Source organism: Eubalaena glacialis, chromosome 19, assembly GCF_028564815.1.
Source record: "Eubalaena glacialis isolate mEubGla1 chromosome 19, mEubGla1.1.hap2.+ XY, whole genome shotgun sequence".
In the NCBI taxonomy this organism is placed as follows: Eukaryota; Metazoa; Chordata; class Mammalia; order Artiodactyla; family Balaenidae; genus Eubalaena; species Eubalaena glacialis.
In genome coordinates, this window is record NC_083734.1 from 44,936,513 (window position 1) to 44,959,968 (window position 23,456).

Here is a 23,456-nt window from a genome sequence, read left to right on the forward strand (position 1 = left end):
AGAGGCCAGCCCAACCTTTATACCACCAACGTGATCGTGCTGTCTGGGTGGGTTTTTTCTGGATAGCTACTTCTAATTCAACGATTTCCTTGCCAAGGCAAGGAAAATGAGTCACACAGTAGACACTGCCTCTTCTTTCCTCCATGCTTCCCCGACTACCCCTACCTACAGGGAGGAAATTACCCCATTCTGGTGGGTGGCCTTAGGAGTTTCTTTTTTTCTAAGCAAGAATGATCTGGTCATCAAAGGGCTCTCAGGTCAGAATCCCAACCAGTTTCCCCCCAACCCAAGAGCCAGGAAACTGGCAGTAGCCTCCTCATTCAAGCTTTCCGAAGATTCCTAGCCAGTCCCTCCAGGAAAGATGAACTGAATGTAGGTTAGGAGGTGAGCAGTAAAGGAATGGCTCAGAGCCACCCCAGACATAGGCTGGTGTCCAGCTGTTTTCCAAAATATATTTGCAAATGGAGAAAGTGGGTATGGAGAAGGGACATTCCTCCCGCAACCCCAGGGACTGCCCCCCCACCCCGCTTCCACAATACCCACTCTCCACCGAGTCCTTATTTCATCTTAAAAAAAATAATAAAATAAAACAACCAAAAAAACATAAGTAAAAACAAAACCAAAAAAGCACTCTGTACAGGGACCGGATCTGGGCGCTGCTGCTGTCCCCTTCTTCTTAGGGGCAGAGCTGGGTCTCAGGGAGTCTCTGCTCTGGTTCCTAGACACCCTCTTGGGGCCTCTTCCCCTCCTAGGCTCAGCTTCCCTGTCCTTCAGTGTCAGGTTCTGGAAGAAGTCAGGCTGGGCTGCTCCTTCAGGTAAGGAGACTGGCTGTGGCATCCAGTGGACCCTAGTGGCTGGGGCAGGGCTCCAGCATCAGTCAAGACTCCCCTGTGCCGCCCCCTCTTCCAGCCAGGCTGGGCGGCTCTCAGCCACCTACGAGTTGGAAGAGGAAGGAAGATTGCTGGCATGGCAGGCTGCCCTGGCTGTGATCCAAGGGCCCTCTCCCTGCCTCGTCCCGACGCGGGCCAGAAGTCAGGCCTTCCACACTCCCTGAGGGGCCAGCAGGGCCTCAGCAGCCCGGGCCTTTTGGCTCATACTGGCATGTCCAGACCCAGGTACTCGGGGTTCTCTGCTGTAGGGGTCCCTTCAAAGGTGCTGGGTGGAGAGCCTCGCTCTGATGGGTCCTGGTCCCAGTAATAGAGGTTGTCAAAGGCTGGGCTGAAGGCCGGAGAAGGGTGGGACTGAGGGGCAGCCCTGCCCCGGGGTGCCAAGTACTCGGGGTTCTCCACGGCAGCCCCAAAGGCAAAAATGTCTTTGACAACCCCATTCTTCCCAGGGGAGAGAGTCTTGGGCCTTTCCAGAGTGGAACCGGCAGGTCGAGGAGGAGGCCGAGGACCCTCTAGGGGTGAAGGGGGCTGTGGCCGAACCTCTGGCTGGTTCACGTATTCTGAAAGGACAAGAGAAGGAGGCTTGTTAGGGGGAGGAGCCCGTGTGTTCTGGCTGCTGCCCCTGCCCCCACAGTGGACCCTGGGCTGAGCACCCCCAATCCCCACCTCCCAACCTCTCAGCTCAGGCCTGGACTCCATACCGGGCTGGGGGCTGCAGGTCAGGGGGGCAACGTAGCCATCGGTCTCGGGAGGAAGCGGTACTGTGGGGTCCTCGCTGTACCGCTGTAGAGGGCTGGAGTCATGTTGGGGGAGGTTCTGCAGCCCCTTGGCTGCCCCCATTCCCAAGTCGCCGTCAAACACGTCAGAGCCAGCCCCTTCGGAAGGTGCCAGTGGAGACCTGGGGGGCTCCTCCTCCGAGGGCTCCAGACCCAGCGTCAGCTCACCACCGCCACTCTGAGGACGAGAGAGAAGGCCATAATGGGGGTCATTCATGATGGAGACTCCACGGGAGGTGACAGGGTCACAGGAGATAAAAGAAAGTCGCCTTCGGGGTTTGACACAGTCACTGTGGCAAGAATGGGGTCACAGTTGGAAAGCAGTAGGAATCCTTCTTGGGGATAATGGGGTCTCCTCCGTGAGAGGTGATGGTTGGGGGACATTGGAGAAAGGGACTCTAGTCCACTGGGGTCGGGAGAAGTAACCAGACACACCCGCCACACTGTGACCGGGGGCACTGACCCTGGTGGATGTGCTGCGGTGCCTGCGGTGGGCTGTGCCCCCAGAGCCCGGGGCAGGGTCTGGGCAGAAGAAGCCTTGCTGGGGTACCAGGTACTCCTCAGCATCCACCAGGTCCGCCATGTCATCATCCTCCAGCAGTGAGCGGTAGAAGGTGCTGTCCAAGGGGCTGGTAGGGCCCAAGTCTTCATTCTGGGGAGGCGGGAGACAGAGCGTGGCAGCCTTTCCCCAGCCCAGCCTCCCGAGGGAGGCTCAGGGAGTGCCAGAGGTCTGACGAGTCAGGCAAGGGCTGGGCTTGGAAGCCTGGGACCCAGGAATCATCTCCCTTTCCTCCCTCTAAGGGAGAGTGATCTTAGCCATAGGCAGGGATGGCGTGGAAAGGCCCAGTACCTGGATGACCACAAAGCGCTGGGGGTCCCTGGCCATGCGGGAGAATTCGGCCACCAACTCCCGGAACCTCGGCCGACATTCAGAGTCAATCATCCAACCTGGGGGCGGGCAGGAGTCCAGCATCTCAGTTCTGGCTGCAGCCTGTGTGCAGAGCCCCTCACCCCCACCCCCGGCCTAGACAACCCCAGTTACTAGAGTCCAACGCCCTCAGGTGGTAGAGAAGAGGTACCAGACTCGGATCCTGAGAGAGAACCTTTGAGAATCTCTACTAGTTTCCCCTTTTTATTTTGCACATAAGTCTCTTTCTAGCTGGTCCTTGATAGCTCCTCTGGACTGGTACTGTAAAGGGAAGTGAGACCCTTTTGAGGCTGCATTAAACATATCAGCCTGCTCTTGGTCCCTCCCATGCCCCTCCACCCAGGACCTCCCACTCCTCCTCCAAGCAGCCGGCTCAGCTCAACCACGCACATTTGACCATGATCATGTAGACATCAATGGTGCAGATGGGGGGCTGGGGCAGCCGTTCCCCCTTCTCCAGCAGGTCAGGGATCTCCCGGGCTGGGATCCCATCGTAAGGTTTGGCCCCAAAAGTCATCAGCTCCCACACAGTCACACCTGGGGCAGAGATGGGGTTAAGAGGTCGGGGGACCAGAGGGAGCTTTAGTGTACTGAGCCCCAGAGGCTCTATCCAAGAGCCTGGCGCCATGGGGGAAGGAGGGGAGGGATGCAGTGTCAAGGGCAGGAGATACCCAGTCTTTCCGCAGTCCCTGGCAGACTGAGGCACTGGCAGCCCCTTCCTTCCTTCATGCTAAAATGTCCATTAATTCGCTCCATCCCAGCTCTCATCCTTCCACCCGCATCCCGCCCAGGGCCACGGCTCCGTGTCCACCCTTCCAACCCACCCCATCACACACCATAGCTCCACACATCACTCTGGTGGGTGAACCGCCGGCGGAGAATGGACTCCAACGCCATCCACTTGATGGGCACCTGGGAGAGCAGAGAAGGAAGTGCTCCAACCAGGTGTGGGGGGGAGGTGGCCGTTCTGAGTTCTCCCAGGGACCAGACCCCACTCCCCCTTGCTTCACTCTGCTCCCTCCTCTGACCTTGCCCCCATCCGCATGGTACTCTGTCTCATCAATGTCCAGCAGCCGAGCCAGCCCAAAGTCTGTAATCTTGACGTGGTTGGGACTCTTGACCAGCACATTCCGGGCAGCCAGGTCCCTGTGCACGAGCCGCACGTCCTCCAAGTAGCTCATCCCCTGGGGTCAGAGGCATCTGTGTGGACCTCGCTCTGCCAGAACTCTCCCAGGAAACCTCCTCACCCTAGCTCTGAGTGGAGACAGAGGCTTCCTCCCAAGGGCGCCCGCAGAGCCCCGACCCCCAAAGTGCATACCTTGGCAATCTGCACACACCAGTTCAGCAGGTCCTGGGAGCCCAGGCGCCCGCGGTGCTCCCGGACATGGTCTAGGAGGCAGCCATAGGGCATAAGCTGTGTCACCAGCTGCACCGTGGATGTCAGGCAGATGCCCAGAAGGCGGGACACGTATGGGGACCCTACACCAGCCATCACATATGCTTCCTGGGAGCAAGGGTACACACTGAGAGGGTATGGGAAACCACTAGCCCCCAAACCACCACACACCCCTCCCGAGGGCTGAGCCGTGACTGAGGACCCTCACTCAATCCAACCCCATTCGTCACAAACCAGAACCATGGCCCACAGACTCAGGAGGTTAAGAGTAGAGATCTGGGGGATCACAAAGTGTCTCCTAAAACCCCAGTGAAAACAGAGACCACAGCCCAGACCTGCAGCCAGGAGGTCCCCACTGTACTCCCAGCTGGAGAGGGTGGAAGGGCTTACGTCCAAGATTTCTTTGTTGGCTTTGGGGGATGTGTTTTCCCTCAACACTTTGATGGCCACTGGGATTTTCACATTTTCCCCATCGGGGATCCAGATGCCCTGGGCAGAGAGAGGAGCATGTGAGCAGGAAGAGGGTGGGCCAGATCCAACCTGCAGTCGTGCAAGGGGTCCCTACTTGTGCTCCCAATCCCCTTCCCCACCCTTGGGCCAACCCCATTATTTAGCAATGACCTCACCATTTCAGCCCACTCCCTATCCCCTGATACGTAACTGCCCTACCCAACAGAACCGCCCCCAGCCCCTGGCTGTCTTCCTGACAGAACCCTCGTCCACGCCCTGACCGCATCCTCTGGGACCGCCCACCCAGGACTTCGGCCCCACCCCTGACCTTGTAGACGGTGCCAAAAGCTCCGGATCCAAGCACCTTCACCTTCCTCAGCTCTGTCTCTTTCAGGATCCGCATCTGAGCCTGATTTGGCATCGCTCCGCTCGGTGTCAGGGGCTCCACCAGCTGGGGTGAGGGGGTGGTGCGTCAGTGCCGCGGGCTGGGCCGCAGACCCCAGGCCACCCGAGAGGCCCTCAGACCGCCTCACCTCTGTCTCCTGCAGCAGCCTCCGCATCGTGTACTTCCGGATCTTCTGCCGCCTTCGCTTGATGAGGATGCCGAAGACCAGCCCCACGACAACGACCAGCAGAATGCCCACCACAGCGGCAATGATGGACGTCACAGGGCTGGGGGCAGGAGCCAGGGTCAGGGATTGGGGACCAGTCTGGGGCAGGAGGGATGAAGGGGTCCCATGGAGGGGCATGAAGGTCACTGGCGTTTGGAAAGGGAAGTTGGAAGGGTGACGTGCAGGTTCCCATCCTGTTTCACCTACTCAGAAACCTCCCTCGGCTCCTTACTGCCTCCAGAATGAAGTCCAGACTCCTTGCTGGGCATTCAAAACCCTCTCCACCCACATCTCCAAACTGTCTATGCTCTTGCCCAGGGCTCTAGCCCAGGATTCTCAAACTTCCTGACAAAAATCACCAGGGAGCTTGTCAATATGCAAGAGTCTGGAGCCCTACCCCCCAGAGATTCTGATTGTGGTATGAGGTGGGGAATGTGCACCCAGTGATTTTCCACCCATAGGTCATGATTTCCACACCTCCCAGCCTTTGTTAATTCTACTTGGACCATCATTTCTGCATGAGGTCATCTTTCAAGACTCAGCTCATCCTGGGATAGAAGGATCTCCTGGGTGCTGACCCTACATCATTGTCATCCTTGCCCCCTTCCCTTGCTTAGCCAAGGGCTGGCACATCACAGACCTCTAATGAACACTTGTGTCATGGACAAATGCTTACCTAGGACACACTCCAATCTGTTTTTCTCCCCAAAGCCCTTCCCCAAACACCCCACTGCCTAGAAATCAAGTCCAGTGATGGCAGTGATGGACATCACAGGGCTTGTGGCCTCATGGTGAGGGAGAGCCTATGCCCTCCAAGATCCTGCCGTAACCTGATTCAGACTTCACCCCTTACTCCTCTGAGCTTACTCAGTGGCCCACCACAGCAGAACCTCCAGCAAACACATCCTAGATTGTCCTGACCCCTCTCACCATGCTGCCTGGTTGCTCTCCTCCTAATGCAAGTGACATACCTGCCCCTCTTTCAAGACCTGGCTCCCATGCCACCTCCTCCTTGAAGCCTCCCACTGCCCCCAGTTAAGAATTCATTGTCCCGTCCTCAGTGCTGCAGCTGTGCTCTCTTCTCAACGTGCCTTGAGTCCCAGGGAGTTGCAGGCTGCCTGTGTCCCTTAGGAGACCCCTACCTACTCGAGGGTGGGGAGGTGCTGGGTGTCTTTGCCATCTTTTCCTGTTCCCTGCCCCCCAAGCATCCCGAGTAGGTCCTCCGTCCACTGGTTGAAGCTAATTGAAAGGAGGATCCTTAGTGGAAGAGTGGGCTGGAGAGGGACATGTGTCATGTCAGGAGACCCCCTCCCTGCAGCAGTGACCACTCAGGGGCCGGAGGGGGACTGAGGGGCAACATGGGATGCGTCCTGGGGACCAGGCTGACCTGGCTCTCTGCTCGGCGGGGCAGCCCTTGTCATCCAGGTCCACACAGCTGCAGAAAAGAGAGAGTCCTGTCAACAAAGCTGGCAACCACCTCTTGCACCCACTCAGCCTCACAATATCCCCAGAGGTGGGTGTAGCTGGGTTACGATCCCTATTTGACAAAGGCAGAAACTGGGCTCAAGGTCACCAGGGCTCTTTCTACCACCCCACAGGGGAGGCCTTCTCCAGTCTGCAAACCTGCATCCCCTGCACCTCCCTGTCTTGGGTAGGAAGTGGGGGGGCACCCAGAGGAGCATCAAGTCCAAAAGCTTGGCTATCCCCTCTGTAGAGGATGCCAGGGTAGTAGTTGGGCACGACCTCCACCAAGGACAGTTTGACAATACTGTGACCCAGCAGTTCCACCTCTCAGGATAGACCCTAAAAAGGCCAACACCTGTACACTAGGGGGCATGTACAAGATGCTCCCTTGTACATGGAGCTCCAGTGCAATAAACTGCACCCCCCCCCCAAAAAAAAGGAGACGAGTTCAATGAATATCCCTCGAACAGGGACATGGTTAAATAATACTACATCCATACTGCAGATTGAGTAGTTAAAAAAAAAAAAGGAGGTGGGTTCATGTGCACTCACAAGAAAGAACCTCCAAGATACATAAAGTGCCGGGACGGAGGGGAAGCAAAGTGCAGAACTATATGCAGAGTACAATCCTATTTACATTAAAAAAATGCACACACATTAAAAACCAAAACTGATTATACGTGAGTCAGATGAAATGGCTGAGAAATAGATGAGCTAGATGAAATTACTGTTTCTTGATTATTTTTGACTTCCCAAAACAGCAATCTTCAACCTAACATAAATGTAAAATGCATTTATGTAAATGTGTAGAGCACACCAGAGTGATCTGGTGGTTCTCCCCAGGGAGGGGAGGGTGGGGGACTGGGTGGGTGGGGGAGTGGACGAAAGGGCACTTCTGCTTTACAGTGTTTATACTTTGATACTGCTGAAAATGTGTATCACAAGAATGTATGCCTGTATTCCATGTGTAATTAAAAAACAACTAAGTGAAAAACATAAAAAGAACAGGGCAGATCACTGTGTTAGGACATGGAAAAACATTGCAAGAAAAATTGCAATGCTGAGTAAGAAAAAGCAATTTCCAAACAATATGTATGGTCTATGATCCCATTTTGGTAAAAAGAAGTATATACTAGGGACTCCCCTGGTGGTCCAGTGGTAAAGAATCTGCCTTCCAATGCAGGGGACGTGGGTTCGATCCCTGGTCGGGGAAGATCCCACATGCCGTGGAGCAACTAAGCCCGCGCGCCACAACTACTGAGCTCGTGCGCCTCAACGAGAGAGCCCGCATTCTGCAAACTACAGAGCCCACGCGCCCTGGAGCCCGCAACAACTAGAGAGAAGCCCACATGCCTCACTGAAGATCCCGCACACTGCAGCTAAGACCCAACACGGCCAAAAAAAAAAAAAAAAAAAAAAAAAAGTATATACTAGAATGTGCACAGATAAATACTGGAGAATAATAATAATAATAATATTAAACATATACTTTATATGTTATAATAATAATACATATGTTAGTGTGTGCATAGATTAAAAAAACTGGAGGAAAAATATCGCAAGTTATTAACAGTGGGGTAGAATTGCTACTACTATTCACTTTCATGCTTTAATTAAAAAAATTTAAACAACGTGCTACTTCTGTGATCAGAAAAAAAAGATATGAAAAATTAAGGGTCTCAGGGTAAGCAAAGGCAGAGTTGTCCCACTTTTAGAATAAGAGCCCCAGAGAGGGTCCTGGAACGAAGCCTTTCTTTCCATGGAAAAGGCCCTCAGACTCACGAGTGGGTGCAGTTGATGGGGCATGGCTGGCACATGCCTTCCTCATCTGGGAACTTCCAGATGGGCATGAAGGAGAGGTCAGGCTTCACACCACTGGGGCAGCGAGCCACGCAGAAGGGAGGATCCTTGTAGTGGGCGCAAGCCACACACTGGTCAGCCTCCTGGGAGGGGAGGAAGGGTTTGTGGGGGGCTGGCACCGACACCCCCAGGGCAGCAGGATCAGGCCCTTGGGTCCCCTTTGTGCTTCCCTCAGCCACTCAGCAGCACTGTTCACCTTGCTCCTGGGACAGCCCCAGACCTGCTGTGTCTGCTGCCCCTGTTCTGCACCCAGATCCCCACCTTCAAAGCTTGATCCCCAGGCCTGGTGGGGTGGGGGGAGTGTATTACCTAAGGTATAACAGCAAGTAATAATAGTAACTAACTTGTGAAGACTTTTTCCTGTGCTTGGGCACTGTGCCAAACCCTATTTTGAGTTAATTCTCACTGCATCCCAATGGGGTAGGTACTAGTATAACGTTCACTTTACGAATGAGCCAGTGCAAGTGGGGCCTGGATTTGAATCCAGGTCACCTGATGTCTAAGCCCCCAGGTCTAACCACCTTAGCACAGCCACGGCCAAGGGCACAGGCTTCCCTGGGCCCTTTGCATGGTCTGAAGGGCCTCAGTGTCCGCAACTCTTGCCATCCCCAGCATCCCAGCCCCCTTCCACCCCCTACCACCCTCCTACTGCTCAGGTCTGGGCTTGGAGCCCTCCCCAGGGGTATTTTACTGGACTTGGCCAGGTCCCTGGCAGCACCCCCAACCCTGCCCTGCTTCCCTCCACCCAGCTCTGAGCACACCATCACCTCACCGAGCCAAAGCAGGTCACTGAGCCATTCTGGGGCTGACACTCGGGGTGGCACGGCAGACAGTACCTGTCCTTCACGTACTCCCGGGGGAGCCTGAGGAGAGGACGGCCAGTGAAGGGGTCTGGAAGGAGCCCCTGTGCAACCCCCAGCCCGGCCACCCCCTCCTCTGCCCCGCATACCCCTGCAGTACTCGGCATTCTTCCACGCACTGCTGGCCCCGAAGGAACTGGCTGCAGTTGACGCACTGGGTGGGCCCTGGACCCCAGCAGTGCCCGTGGGCACACAGTGGGTAGCAGGCCAGGCCCTCGCCCACTGCAGTGAGGAGGAAGGGGTCAGAGGGGACTCTCAAGGGAGACTCCAGGTCCAAGGGAGCTGGGGGAAGAGTCTGTGGGCATGGCTCTGAGCTGGAGAGGTGGGGATAGGTGCCGCGCAAAGCAGGGAGAGAAAGAGTTTTGAGGTTCCAGGAACAGAGAGGAAAGGGAAGGGAGGGATGCCAAGGCAGTGTGGCAGGACCCTGCTAGAAGCCATGCCAAGAGGCCAGGCCAACCAGAGCTGTGTCAAGGATGGTGCACCAGGGACGGGCAGTGCACACGCACAAGTAAGTCCCAGACTGCTGCTGCCAGAGGCCCGTGGGCACGCCCGCGCAGCAGCGCTAGGCTCCCTGTCTTACCGCACTCGACCTCTGGCCGGTTGGCACTGTGGAGCAGGGCCTGGTGGGGGTTCCGGAAGAGCTGGTCCCAGGGCACCGTGTGTACAAAGCAGAGGCGGGCGTTGCGGTGGATGAGGGCCAGCCCACTGCCCAGTTCCCGCAGCGAACGCAGCCCCAGCCAGCGGATGCCCAGCCCTTGCAGGGTCAGCGAGTAGGCACCACTGTGGGAGGGGGAGTGCTCAAATGCAGGGGGGCAACGCACCACTGACCCTCCCCCCTCAGCGAGGGCTGCTGTCACCTTCCTCCTGTCCCCAGCACACTCTGCAAACTCCCATGGGAATGCTGCTGCTGGAGTCCCCGGGGAATAAGAACCCCCATTCTCCCCCTACACACTCAGAGCTTCTCCCGGGCCTCCCGGGGCAGCTCCTCCCCCATCAGGCCTCCCTCCCCTGGTGCTCACTCATGCAGAACTCGTCCCCGGATTACTCGCAGATTCTGGAAGACGTGGAGGTCCGGCAGGCTGTCTGGCCACGCTGAGATGTACAGGTAACCTGCAGGCACAGGGTGAGGCTAGGCGTGTGGGGACAGGACGAAGACCCCCCAGCCCCATCGAAGCAGGATTCAGAGAGACAGAGCTCACCTGTGATCTCCTCCAGAGACTCAAATACTCTGAGCTGCTCAGGCTGTAGCGGGGCAGTGTTGGAGGCTTGGTCCCTAGAAGCAGGATTAGGAGAGGGCCAAGAAGGGGGTGGGTACGACCTCCCTCCACAAGCTGGCCCTGCCATCCTCCCCCACCTCCCCTCCACTTAAACCCGTCGCCCATCGAGCCCGGCTGTTCCCATCCTGAACTTCAAAGCCCAGGCCCTGGTTTGGCAAATATCAAAACAATATTTATATCCTTTGATCTAGAAATTCTACTTCTAGGAATGTGGCCTAGAGAGACACTGGCCCCTGTTCCCAAAGGCATGTGCAAGGGAGAACTGTTTGTTAGAGGGAAAATACAAAACCTAAGGAAATAAAAAATTTTTAATTTTTTAAAATTTAAACTTAAAAATTTTAAAATTAAATACCTAAACACCCATCAGTAAATGGGGAGCTATTAAATATAATCCTGATCTATCCAGACTACAGACGAAAAACCAACATTCAGGACCATGTAGTATCTGCTGGGCACGGTTACAGGAGCTTTACAAATATTAACTCATTTAAACTTCATAACACCTTATGAGGGTGGGACTATTTTTGCCCCCATTTAACAGATGAGGAAACTGAGACCCAGCAAGAAGGTCACATGATTAGTAAGCGGTAGAAGCCAGGTCTCAAACCCAGGCAACCTGGGCTCTTAGCTGCTACTGTTTGCTGCCACCTGTTCCACAGCTGTGGAAAGAACAAGGCAGCTGGACATGAACTAACTGTCATAACCAGCTCTCCAAAGCCAGGGGCAGACAATATTCACAACAGGCTCCCATTTTAAATCAACCTTTCCCCCCAAATTACTAAAACTACGTTTCTCTGTGCGTGTGTATCCATATATGTATGAATGGTCTAGAAGAACACACACAAACTAACAGTGGTCTCCTCTAGAAAGGGGAGTAAAGGTGGAGGAAGTGTTGAAGGGAATTTTATCCTTTTTTAATACATATTTTTATTGAAGTATAATTCACATACAATAAATTGCAGATTTTTAGTGTGCAGTTTGATGAGTTTTGTCAAATGCATTCACTCACCTATCCACCACCCCAACTGGTATACAGAACATTTCCATCACCCCAGAAATTTCCTTTGTGTCCCTTTCCAGGCCCTCACCCTGGCGCAATCACTGTTCTGATTTCTCTCACCACGCAGTGGTTTTGCCTATTCTAGAGCAAAGGGAATCATACAGTGTGGACTCTCTCTTGTCTGACTTATTTCACTTAACATAATGTTTTTGAGACACATTCATGTTGTTTTATGTATCAGTAGGCCGTTTCTTTTACTGCTGAGAATTTCACTGTATGGATATACCACCTTCTACAGTTGACCCTTGAACAATGCCTGGGTTATGGCACCAACCCCCCACAAAGTCGAAAATCCAAGTATAACTTTACAGTCAGCCCTCTGCATCCACGGTTCCAGATTCAAGCAACCCCGGATTGTGTAGTACTGCAGTACGGATTTATTGAAACAAGTTCACATTTAAGTGGACCTACGCAGTTCAAACCCGTGATGTCCAAGGGTCAGGTTTATTTATTCCTTCAGCTATTGATACACATCTGCATTATTTCCAGTTTGGGGCCATTATGAATAAAGCTACTATGAACTCAAAGAGAATTTTACTTTATCTGGATGGTATGACCTCCATACAAGTGCATGTTCATAGATAACATGTCATTTATGAGAAAAATCTCAGGAATTCCCTGGCAGTCCAGTGGTTAGGACTCCTCGCTTTCATTGTCAAGGGCCTGGGTTCAATCCCTGGTCGGTGAACTAAGATCCAGCAAGTCGCACGGCGCAGCCAAAGACAAACAAACAAAAAGAAAAACTCCCCCCTCCAAAGTCCCTGCTGGCCTTCCACCTGCTTCCTTTGCATCCCTGGCCTCCCACCTCTGTCTCCCGCCATCCCCGAGAAATGCTTCCACTTCTGGGGCCTCAGGATTCAGTGACTGCCCTGATGCTGCCTCAGGCCATGTGCCCACCCTTAACTCTGAGTATCCTTACCCCTCAAAGCTCTCCGGCAGAAACGCCAGGCTCCCAAAGATCTTCTTGCAGCCAGCAAACTCCTGGATGTTGGCACTGGTGACCGCCCTCACCTCCCGCAGGTGTTCCATGCCCAGACCATAGCACACTGTGGGGAGGGGGGCAGGGGGGCATCTCAGCCTCCACAGGGAGCACCAGGAATTCAACCTCCTGGGTCCTGTCCACAGTCCCCTCCTGGGGCCGCATGCCCCCTCCCCACATTGGCAGAGACATGGGGGAGCTTGTGGGACTGCTCAGGGGAGGGCCAGGGGCAGAGTCAGCGGGAGAATAGGACTGGGTCCCAGGAGGGTCTGAGGGAGGGTGGCACAGAGGGCTAGGCCAGGCTGGGTGTGCAGGGGGCGGCCACTGGGTACCTCGGGCACAGGGCTTGCTGCATTTCTCACACCGCTGGGTTCCATCCTCAGCTGTCACCTCTTGGTTGTTCAGGGGACAAACCAGGGTGCAGGATCCCACGTCCGTAGACAGGTAGTTGTCTGAGGAGATCAAGATCGTCTGTCCACGTGCCCTGGCCTTTCAGCACCGCCCCCCCGCCACCATGAGCTGTGTGACCACGCCCAGGTAGTACAATAAGAATGATATCAACAGATACCGAAATGTCCTTATACCATATCTGAGCCCTGGAAAACTCGTCCACTCCTCATGACAACCCTGTGCGACAGGCACTGTTAGATTCCCATTTTGCCAAAAGGGAAACCAAAGCACAGAGTTTTCTGTAAATTACTCAAGGTCCCTGTGCTAGTAAGTGGAGGAGCCAGGATGTGAACCCAAGTGATCTAGCTCTACACTTCGTATTCTCACCCACCATGGGGAGGGTACGACCAGGACCCAAGAGCCCACTGCTGTCTCCTGTGACAGGAGGAAAGAGGTCCCCAGGTCTGAGGCCAGTTCCTAAATGCCCATCAGTAAATAGGGGAGCTAGTAAATAAAACTCTGATCTATCTAGACCATAGAGTAAAAATCAACATTTAGGGGTGCTTAGTATTGGCTGGGCACAGTTATAAGAGCTTTGCAAATATTAACTCATTCAAACTTTATAACCACCTGATGAGGATGGGACTATTTTGGCCCCCACTTAACAGATAAGGAATCCAAGATACAGCAAGAAGGTCACATGACTAGTAAGGGGCAGAGCCAGGTCTCAAACCCAGGCAGTCTGGCTTCTGTGTGTGGGCTCTTAGCTGCTATTCTTTGCTGCCACCTGCTCCACTGCTGCTGAAAGAACAAGGCAGCTCAATACGAACTGCCATGACCAGCTCTCCAAAGCCAGGGGCGGACAGTACTCACAACGTGCTTCCATTTACATAAACCAAAGTCCCCAGCAAAACTACTAAAAGTACGTTTCTCCCCGGCACTCACAAGGACAGGCGGTCACGCAGCTGGCGCCGAAGGTATAACGGCCCTCGGGGTTGGGCATGGACTCGAAGGTGTCCGTGTTGTAGGTGACCAGAGCTGGGCAGTGCAGCTCACAGATGCCACTGTGGTTGAAGTGGAGGCAGGCCTGGGGGACAGGCAGCTGGTGGGCACTGGGCTGTTTTGCCCTGGTGTGCCGGAGGGTTAGGGCAGCACCAGGCGGGATGCCCCTCCCCTTGCACCCCGAGGGCTGGGGCGCCGGGGGCACGTACCAGACAGTCAGAGTGCTTGGGGCCCGTGCAGCCGGCAGCACACTGCTCGTGGCAGCAGTCGGTGGGCTGCAGGCCCTTACAGCGGGCACAGCCGCTGGCACAGATGGTTCGCGTCACTGTTGGGCAAAGGGCAGGATGAGGGCTGGGCGGCAGCCTAGGCACCGGCCCCTCACCAGCATCACCTTCTGGGGAGACGTCCTGCCTCAGGGAAGATGCCGAGGCCCGGCACCCACCCACCATGTCACCTTTATTCCCACCCAGCCCCTGCCCCCAGATTCTGGGCCTCCCTATAACTCACAGCTCTGACAGTCCTTGGAACTTTCTCCCCAGCAGTGGGGAGCTTTACAAGCTGGAGAACAGGGTGGGCCTGGGGAGAGAAACAGAACGGCAGTGAGAGAGACAGAGACCTGGAGACAGAATGCACAGTGAGGGAGAGACGCAGGCAGGAGAAGAGGACTCCAAAACCGGAGGCACGATCTGGAAGCAGAGGGAGACAGGGCAGAGGACCACAGAGATGAAGAGACACAGAGAAAGAGGAAATGGGTGGTGTTAGTGCAGCAGCAGCGGGGGGGCGTGGAGTAAGCCAGGAGTTTGGGGTCGGTGGGCTGCGTGAGAAAGAGGCGGCTGCAGGTGGGGAGGAGCGTGGCTTACAGGCCCGTGAGCGGTTGGTGTCTATCAGCATGAGGGCCAGCTGGTTGTTCTTGTGGAAGATGTCCCTCCACAAAATCGTGTCCTGGTGGCAGAGCCGGGGGTTCCGCTGGATCAAGACCCCTCCCTTCAGGATCTCTGTGGGGCAGGCAATAATCAGGGGCTTCCTCCCCCATCTGTCATCTTCTGACCTCCCTTGGGGCCCGCCTGCCTTCTAAAAGGGGAGTGGGGCCCTTAAACACGCCCCAGGTTCCTCAGGGAGCAGAGAAGACTCCTTCAGCATCTTTTAGCGCTACCAACACCACCCCACACGTGAACAAACGGAGATCCAGGGCGGAGTGAGTTGTCCACGTCACTGTCCCCTCTCCTCCACCTCTACTCTGTGCACATTGCTTAGCAGTTAAAAGAGAGCGTGAAATCCAGCCTCACCACCACTAGCTAGCTGTGTAACCTCAAGCAAGTCACTTATCCTCTGTAAACCTCAGTTTTCTCATCTGTAAAACGAGAATAACACTGATGCTTCCCTTGCAAGATTACAGCATGACTGAAATGGGGTTATGCAGGTAAAGCACCTGGCACTCAGAGTCTGGGACACTGTCATCTCTAAGGCTGCCACGTACAGTTACATAGGTTGTTCACTGTACATGTGCATTCAGCCAAGAAGTGGGCAAAAACCCAGCCTGCATCCTAACTATCAAGCTATGTGGGCTGGCACAAGCTGTGACTTCCTGGGAAGAAGGGAAATCTTTTTCGAATCCTCACAAGGGCGCCTCCCCTAGCTCCACTTGCATCCATCCGGAAGGGACCCCAGTTCTGATTCACACGAAGCATCCCCATGGCTAACAGGGGCCCCGGTCAGCTCTCAATAACCAGCAGAATGTTTCAATGATAAGGATGACCACCTGTGAGGCTTCGCAGCTGCAGCTCCTGCAGCCCTCCCGGAGCAGCGCGTGCAGCAGGGGTGGCACTTTCCAGAAGGTCTCCATTGTCCAGCACGGCCAGGGCATAGTTGTCCTTAAACAGCTGGGTGCCTCGCACGATCCGCAGCCTCTGCAGGGGGACCTGACTCACTTGGTTGTGAGCGATGAGCACATAGCCCTGCACCTCCTGGATCTCCTGGGAGGGGACAGGGTAGGGTAGGGCTGAGGCAGGTCCAGGCTCTGGACCACTACCACCCACCCCCCCAAGGCCTCCTCAAGGTTACCCTGTGTTTGGGGATCTTGGGCAAGGCCCCCAGCCACTGAGCAGTCCTGCTCCCTCAGGCATAAAATGGAGATCAAGGCCACTCCCCACCTCCCCGAACCAGATTCTAGTACGATCAAGAAAGAAAATGGCAGGGGAACACTCTGTAAACTGTAAGCAAGCGCCCCACCCTCTCTGCATCTCAGTTTCTTCATCTGTAAAGGAAAGGCCTGGACGAGATGATGTTTGTGATTTGACAGACTAAGCATCGCACCTGAGGCCCCGCTCCAGGGCACCATGGACACAACCCAGAGGCTGGTTTCCATTCTCTCTCCTGCTCCTGACCCTTTCACATACATTTTCCATGTGATCTTCAAAATGGGCCCCCAGGGAGTTCAAGCATGTCTGTTGCTCCCAATATACAGATAGGGAAACTGAGATCCAGTGAAGCCAAGGGCCTAGACCACATTCACATGGCTTGTCAGTGGCAGAACTGGACGGGGAACCCGCCAGCCCTTTCATTACTCTGGGTAGGAGGGGGACAGTGGCTGGGGCAGTTGGACAACGAAGGTGATCATGCTGGCAAGAGAGCAAAAAATTTAGCAGAGGAACGGGTGCATTCCACCCAGAGATGTCCACGGCCAGCCACGTTGTAGAGAAGGAGTCAACCGGTCTTGCAGTAGGATGGACGGGGGTTAGACATCAGAAAGGACTTCCCAGTTGAGGAGCCACAACAAAAGAGGAAATACAGGGTGGGGAACACTCTTCTACCACCCATCTGCAAGCAGAGGGCTCAGCCCAGCAGGAAGCAGGGCCTGGCTGGGTTTTGCCCATGGGCCTCACCTGCAGGAAGGAGAGGCTGGCATTAGAGGGCAGGTAGGTGAGCTCCAGGTTACCCTGCACCACCTGACAGCCCTGGTAGAGGTGGCGGAGCATGTCCAGGTGGGTCTCGGGACTGGCTGGCAGCCGCAGCTTCATGTCTGTGCCGGTGCACACTGGCAGGAGAGAGAAGATGGGTCAGAGGGCACTGCCCAGTGAGCTTCGCCAACCTGGCCACCTCTGCCAACCTACTCCCCAGAGTCATGCCACCGCAGACAGCGAGAAAGCACGACGGAAGGATCCCTCCTCCCGTGTCCCTTGTACCCACAGAACGTGCAACAGCAAAAGAAAGTTTGCAAATTTGGGAAGAGGAGGGACATCAGGGGAGAAGCTCCCCTGACTTGGCCCATCCTGAGCATCCAGAGGGGGTCTCGCTGTGCCAGCCTTAGGGAGCTTGCCCGTTCGATCCAGGGTGTTGGCTGGCAAAGAAAGCCTCCCTTTGTCCCAAAGGCACAACTCAGGGCCAACGGGTAAAAATCCCCCAAGAGAGGCGATGATGAATCATGAATCCTCTGGATACCCCCTGACCCTCTCCCGAGCAAACAACGCCACCCACATGCCAACCTCCTGGCAAGGGATACCCACCCCCACAATGCCACCCAGAAAGTGGGGAAGGAGGGTCAGCTAGAGTCATAGCTGGGGCATGGGGACCACCAGGGGCCTGGTCACTGCAGGGACTTCTGGAATTCCCCCAGGCAGAGAAAAGGAGCATCAGATCCCAACTATGGGCATCCGGACCGGAGCTGCAGATGCTGAGCCAGAGTGCTGCCTACTCCAAAGGCTCCTACACTGGTACCTCACCCTTGCCACCTCCTCAGGGCAAGACACCAGAACCAGCTGGCAGAATCTATGCCACGAAACTCCTGCCACAAGGGCATTACGTCAGCCCTGTGTACCTGCCTGGTGCCAACCACCAGCCAAGGGGCATCAAGATGAACTGCTGCTCAGTCCACCTGGACCCCAGCCCAGTGTCCCTGAGACCAGAAGTACTCACTAAGCCCAGGGATACTAGAAGGGGTAAACTACCCCGGGTAAGGGGGCGCTCTGGGCAACAGCTGGCACCATGCCTGCCAGCAGTGGGGGAGATTAAAGTGCCCAGTTAAACCCGTTTTTCTGCTCTGGTGAGAAGATGAATCACCTGGCACATCTTGCCCAGGAGGGTGTGCCAGGGGGAGGTGGGTGGGGTGCACCCCCAGATCCACAGATCCACAGGTGCCTGAGCAGCCCTGAATTCCTGTTGGTCCCCACTCCACCTCCCACGGACTATGTGCAGATTCAGGGGGACAGCACAGTGGCTGACTTTGAGGTCTGACCCCAGGGCTCCTGCTCTCCCAGCAGCTTGGAGCCTAAGGTCAAATCCTGGGGGGTAATAAGAGATACCCCCTGCCTCCAGAAATCGGGGGAAAGGCTGGTGGGACAAGCCCCCAGGGTTCTGGCCTGGGCCAATGGCCACTAGCTGGCAGCCTCCCAGGAGCACCTAGAGTGGTGTCTGTTCCCAGCCCTCTGGCCAGATAGGGAAGGAAGCAAAGAGGGAGGAAGGGGAGGACCCAGAAATAGAACTCAAGGGTCCCTCCCCCGAGACTCCCAAGAGAAACAGGAGCCGGGGATGGCAGGCCAGGCCCAAAATAACGCCCGCTGCCAGGACCTCCCCCAGCTTCAGCAGCTTCAGCTGCTTTGTAGGCACAGCTGTCTCCAGGCCTAGACCCCAAGGCCCTGGCCCAAGCCCGGGACAGGGACGGGCAGAGCTGGGGCAGGGGCCCGTCTCCACCCCCTGTGCCCTCTGCCGCCTCGAAGGGACACCAGCTGCAGTAGCCAGGCAATAGGAAAACAACAAGGGAACACTCGGCAGCCACTCTGGGTGGAGCCTCACCCTCCGGAGGCTGGGACTACAACCTCGATTTTGCAAAGAAGGAAACTGAGGTTGCCAGGGGTCATTCTCCCAAGATCAGAAAGCTTGTGAGCAAGAGGGAGGATTTGAACTCGAGTCTGCCCCGACTTCAAATCCCACATGCCTTCCACTAGGCCTAACTGCACACACACCCCTCCCCACACCCTGTTCAAAGGTAAATACACACCAGCTCTGTGGATGCCACTGATCACATTATAGGCTTCGGGCAGGGCCGAGTGGCTGAGCTGGGCGGGAGGACCAGAAAGAGCAGTAGCCCCGCCCCCACGAGCTTGTTTGTGTCCGTTTTTGAGTCTGATTCAGACTAAGTGTTTGCAACAGGTGGTAAAGTTGGGACCCTGAGACCTACTCCCAGGGAGCTGGAGGCTTGGGGGCTAATACCCTCCAACCTGACACCTCCTCTACCTCCTCCTCTCTCCCCTTCACTAGGACCCTCCACACCTCCCCCCCCCCCCATCTCCTCACTCATCTCCCCCTCCCCAGTCCTCGCCATGGTCCCCATATCCACTCTGCCCCCCACTGATTTTCTGGGGCGGGGGTAGGAGGTCCTGTTCCACACAGGGGAGCGCTTTGTCTCCAGAGCACCTGTCCCTCAGGAGCCTCGACCTCCAGATCTCTGGGGCAGTCAGTGTGAGGCAGGACCAACCCGGAGCCAGGGACACAGTGAGCCCTGGATAAGTGTTTGCGGGATGAATGAATGAATGAATAAATAAATGAACTCCAATCAAAGGTCTCCAAACCAAAAGGGACCAGTTGAGGTCACCATGTCCAGTCCTCTCTTCAGAGGCTGGTCACGGCCCCCATGTCCCTCTAGCTGGATGTCAGTGGTCAGGTCCCAGCTCTGGGGGGCTCTCAAGTGGGTTCTTTCTTCCCCACCAGCCTTCAGCTCCAGCTGCCTCTCTTGCTCACCAGCATGAAAGCCAACACTTCCTTTGGTTTCCATGAACACTACCTGCATCCCCAAAGCTCACCTCCCCCAGACCCGTGGGGCCAGAGCCCATTCCAGTGACACCAGGACCCACCCACCACACATGCCTGGTGTATCAGACCATGGGCCGGGGCTCAGGTCATTAGGCCACAACCCTAGCTGGGCCGCTTACGGTGTGACCTTGATCAAGTCCCTGGATCTCGAGGGCAGAGGCCAAATCAGATTTACCTCTATGTCCAGCAGTGCCTGTGACTTAGTAGGCACTCAGTGAATATTTACTGACCTGACCTTGACTGTGAGGAGGGGATAATGACAACTCTTACTCTCTGCAGAGAAATTACATGAGAGTTAAATGAGGTAATGAATCAAGAAACAGTCTGTAAACGTGACAAGGCTTTGTAAACAGAGCTGGGGCAACACAACATTGGCTATAATAATTCTCCCACTTCTTAAGAGAGCACGCACCCCTCACCCTATCTCGGCTCTCTTCCCAGGGGTGGGGAGGAAAGGTGGCCTACTAAGAGATAGGGGTGTCACCCCAGAGGAGCTTCCCACAGGGCGGGGAGGGGGATCTCTTTCCAGGTCATCCCAGCACCCAGGGCCAGGCACAACCAGCCTGGCCCTACACCAGCTCCCCAGCCCCACACTGGTCCCTCCCTCACCCGTAGCCCTGTAGGTCCCACTGGCCTCTGGCCTGCTCCTGCCCTCAGTCCCCTGCCATGCCAGGAGGGCCCAAGAGGAAGGTAGACATGGGCTGGTACAGGGAAGGAAAGGACTCCAAAGCCGAGAGGGAACCTGGTGGGGGGCGAGGAGCAGCTCACGCTCATTTTCTAAAGCCCAGATAAGGGATGTCATTCACCTGAATAACAAAATAGCACCTCTACCCGAGTCTGGCCACCTGACTGCCGCTGAGGCTTTGCTTAACCCATTCCTGTCGAAGGGAGTAAGACTTTGATCAACTCTTAATGCCTCCTCATCAGAGTCTAAAAATGCCCTGGACATTATTGGGTCGCTGGGAAGCCTTGGCTAAATCACTTCGTTTCTTTGAACTTCAGTTTTCTCATCCGTGCACCTACTTCACAGGATTGTTGCAGAGATTAAATGAAACTGTAATGGATGAGAACCAGGCAAATAGGAAGCACGCTGTACTTTTCTAAAAGTTAAGGCAAGAGAAGTTCATATAGCAGGAGTCTGGGTAATTCCAAACCAAGAGAAAATTAACAGTGCTCTGTATTTGACTTTGTAATACAATGTGTTTTCTCTTGCGGCATTTGATCCTATCTTTCAATTATTTTTTTTTCTTGGATATTAAAATGAGGTTACTTTCCCTGACTATAGCAAAAAGAAGGAGGCTGTTGGGAGAATCATTCAGGAATTAAACTATGAGCTCTGCAAGATCTGTTTGCTGCACTTTACAAAACCCTGACCTCTAAGTAAAGAAAATCCCAACCCTCTGGGCCTTCCCCATCTCCCTTTCCCCCACATGCCTGTGCCAGCCCTCAGCCCTGGCATATACCGGGCGTGCTAGAGGCAGCTGAGTGGGGCTCTGCCATTTTAGCCATTGCCCTGCACAGCACACCCAACACCTCTCTCTGCACCCAGCACTGTAGGCCGAGGGGCGAGGAAGACGTGAGAAGCCCCCCGTCAACGGCGGGAGAACCGACCCCTCAGATCCCAGCACTGCAACAAGCCGGCCGCCCTCCACCTGCCCAACTCCCAGGCCCAGGTGAGGAGGGCAATGGCTCAGCCTGACAGCCCAGCCTCGCCTCGCCTCGCCTCACCTCGCCTCGCCTCGCCTCGCCTCGCCTAGCCTCACGCTTCTCAGAAGGTCAGGGGTGAAGACGCCTGCCTGGGAAACAGGGAGGGGAAGGGGAGGCTCCTGGGAAAGAGGAGCCTCCTTCCTCAGAGAGAAGGCCACGCGGGGGCACCTCCCGCTATTTACAGCAGCTCTTGAGGGAGTTCCTTGAGAGGGCAGAGTTCAGCAGGGAGACTGCCGTTTGGCCACACAAAGCCCAGACACACAAACACACAGACCACACAACTCAAGAACACCCTAGTATAGACGTCCCTCAGATAACACAGTAGAGCTCTGACAGAGGGGGCCCTCGGGCAACACACAGACAGCCCGACACCCACCCCTTCTCCAGACTCCCTGATCCGTGAAGACCACCCACTACTGCTAGAACATTCTCATTCTGTCTTCTCCACAACCAGGAGATGTAGGGAGCAGCGTCCCCCCAATGTTCAGGGTAGATGAATATAGTGATTTTGAAGCTGTGGTTGGGGGTTGCACTGCCTGGGGTCCAATCTGGGACCCACCAATTACTTGCTGCTACTTCACCTCTTGAAGCCCGGGTCTTCAAGCCTGGAAAATGGGCACACTAGTTAGGACTTCTCTTACAGGGTTGTTCTGAGGATGAAAGCAGGGAACCCAGACAAAACACGCACAGCGCCTGGCACACAGTGTATTTCCAGTACGCGTTAGCTTTCACCGTTATCGCACCCAGACGGACAGATGGGGCAAGACACACACTGCACCCCACCCCAGCACCCTTCCCCATACACAGCACAAAGGAAAAGGCAGGACAACCCGGCCCTCGGCATACCCGCATCTGGCCCGGTTCCTTACCCTCCCCCTCCCTCCAAGTGCCCAGGAATCCCTCCCTCAGAACCCTCCCACTTTATGCCCCAGACCAGGAAGCCCACCGCCACCCCTCCGTGACCCAAGCTCTCCAAGTCACAAAGCACAGAGTCCCCAAGTCGGCCCTAAAGAGACTTGTTCAAAACAAACGTCTCCCCCTTCCCCCACGCCAGTCTCCGGCGTGAGGCAACTCTGCAGTCGGACTGGCCACCCTCTGCTCCCCGGCTCTGGCTGGACAGGTTGCTTTCCCCACCTCCCCCCTCCACACCCCGATCCTGCCAGAAGCTGGAGTAACTCAACCCAGTCGGCCGAAAGGGGGCGGGGAGGGGGCCGGGCAGAAGGGACCCCCAGGAATCCAGCCCGGTCCAGTCTGGAGGCGGAGGCTGCCAACTGGAAAGGCTTTGAGAGAGGAGCTTGAGGGGGCTCAAGAAAGGGGAAAACACACACACACACACACACACACACACACACACACACACACACACACACCTGCAATACACCCTTTGAGGGAAACTTTCTGAACAATTTCAGAGACCTTTTTTGACAAGTTCCGGAGCCGTCGCAGGGTCTGCAAAGCGCCAGTCCCTCGAATGGGACGTCTAGAGCCGCTCCGGTGTAATCGCCCCCCCTGTCCCACCTTCTCTGGCCCCTCCGAGCCCGAGGGCCGGCGGCTCTGAGCCGCCGCACTGTCCGAAACTTCGGGTCGGGAAGCTCCGATGGCCCCTCTGTTCCCGCCTGACCAGGGATTTAGACGGGGGTCCCAGGCTGCACCGGCCCGTCGCCGCTCCCTGCCCTCCCCACCCCAGACCCACCTTGCGTGCCCGCGGCTCCGGGGGGCAGGAGGGCGAGGAGGAGCCCCCAGCGGCACCAGGCCGCCAGCTCCATGGTGCTCACTGCGGCTCCGGCCCCATGGCTCCGGCTAGACCAGGCGGCGAGGGCGCCGGGCGGGCGAGGGGAGGGGGCCGGGCGCTCGCGCCGGAAAGAGCACCCAGCGCAGGGGCGGCCGGCGGCCTCGGGGGGTCTTCTCGGCTCTGTGGGCACGATGGAGGGGAATCTCAGCTCCACAACTTCATTCCTGTACTTCCTCAAGGCAGCCCTCCTCCTCCACCTCCTCCTCCTCCCG

General features: G+C 55.8%; 1 protein-coding gene across 1 annotated transcript; it reads right to left on the bottom strand.

Moving 5' to 3' along the window:
- Window positions 1–438: 438 nt before the first annotated feature.
- ERBB2 (erb-b2 receptor tyrosine kinase 2) lies at window positions 439–23,456 on the bottom strand. Its single transcript, XM_061175253.1, has 27 exons — window positions 23,146–23,456; window positions 16,823–16,974; window positions 15,700–15,913; window positions 14,801–14,935; window positions 14,448–14,516; window positions 14,150–14,265; window positions 13,884–14,025; window positions 12,881–13,000; window positions 12,489–12,615; window positions 10,432–10,505; window positions 10,252–10,342; window positions 9,813–10,012; window positions 9,322–9,454; window positions 9,145–9,235; window positions 8,295–8,455; window positions 6,436–6,483; window positions 4,971–5,109; window positions 4,766–4,888; window positions 4,378–4,476; window positions 3,910–4,095; window positions 3,620–3,775; window positions 3,428–3,503; window positions 2,982–3,128; window positions 2,514–2,611; window positions 2,127–2,315; window positions 1,589–1,841; window positions 439–1,447 (listed from the first exon to the last, which is right to left on the bottom strand). Exons 1-27 carry the CDS (start codon window positions 23,216–23,218, stop codon window positions 1,092–1,094), a joined length of 3,768 nt encoding a protein of 1,255 aa, XP_061031236.1. The 5' UTR covers window positions 23,219–23,456; the 3' UTR covers window positions 439–1,091.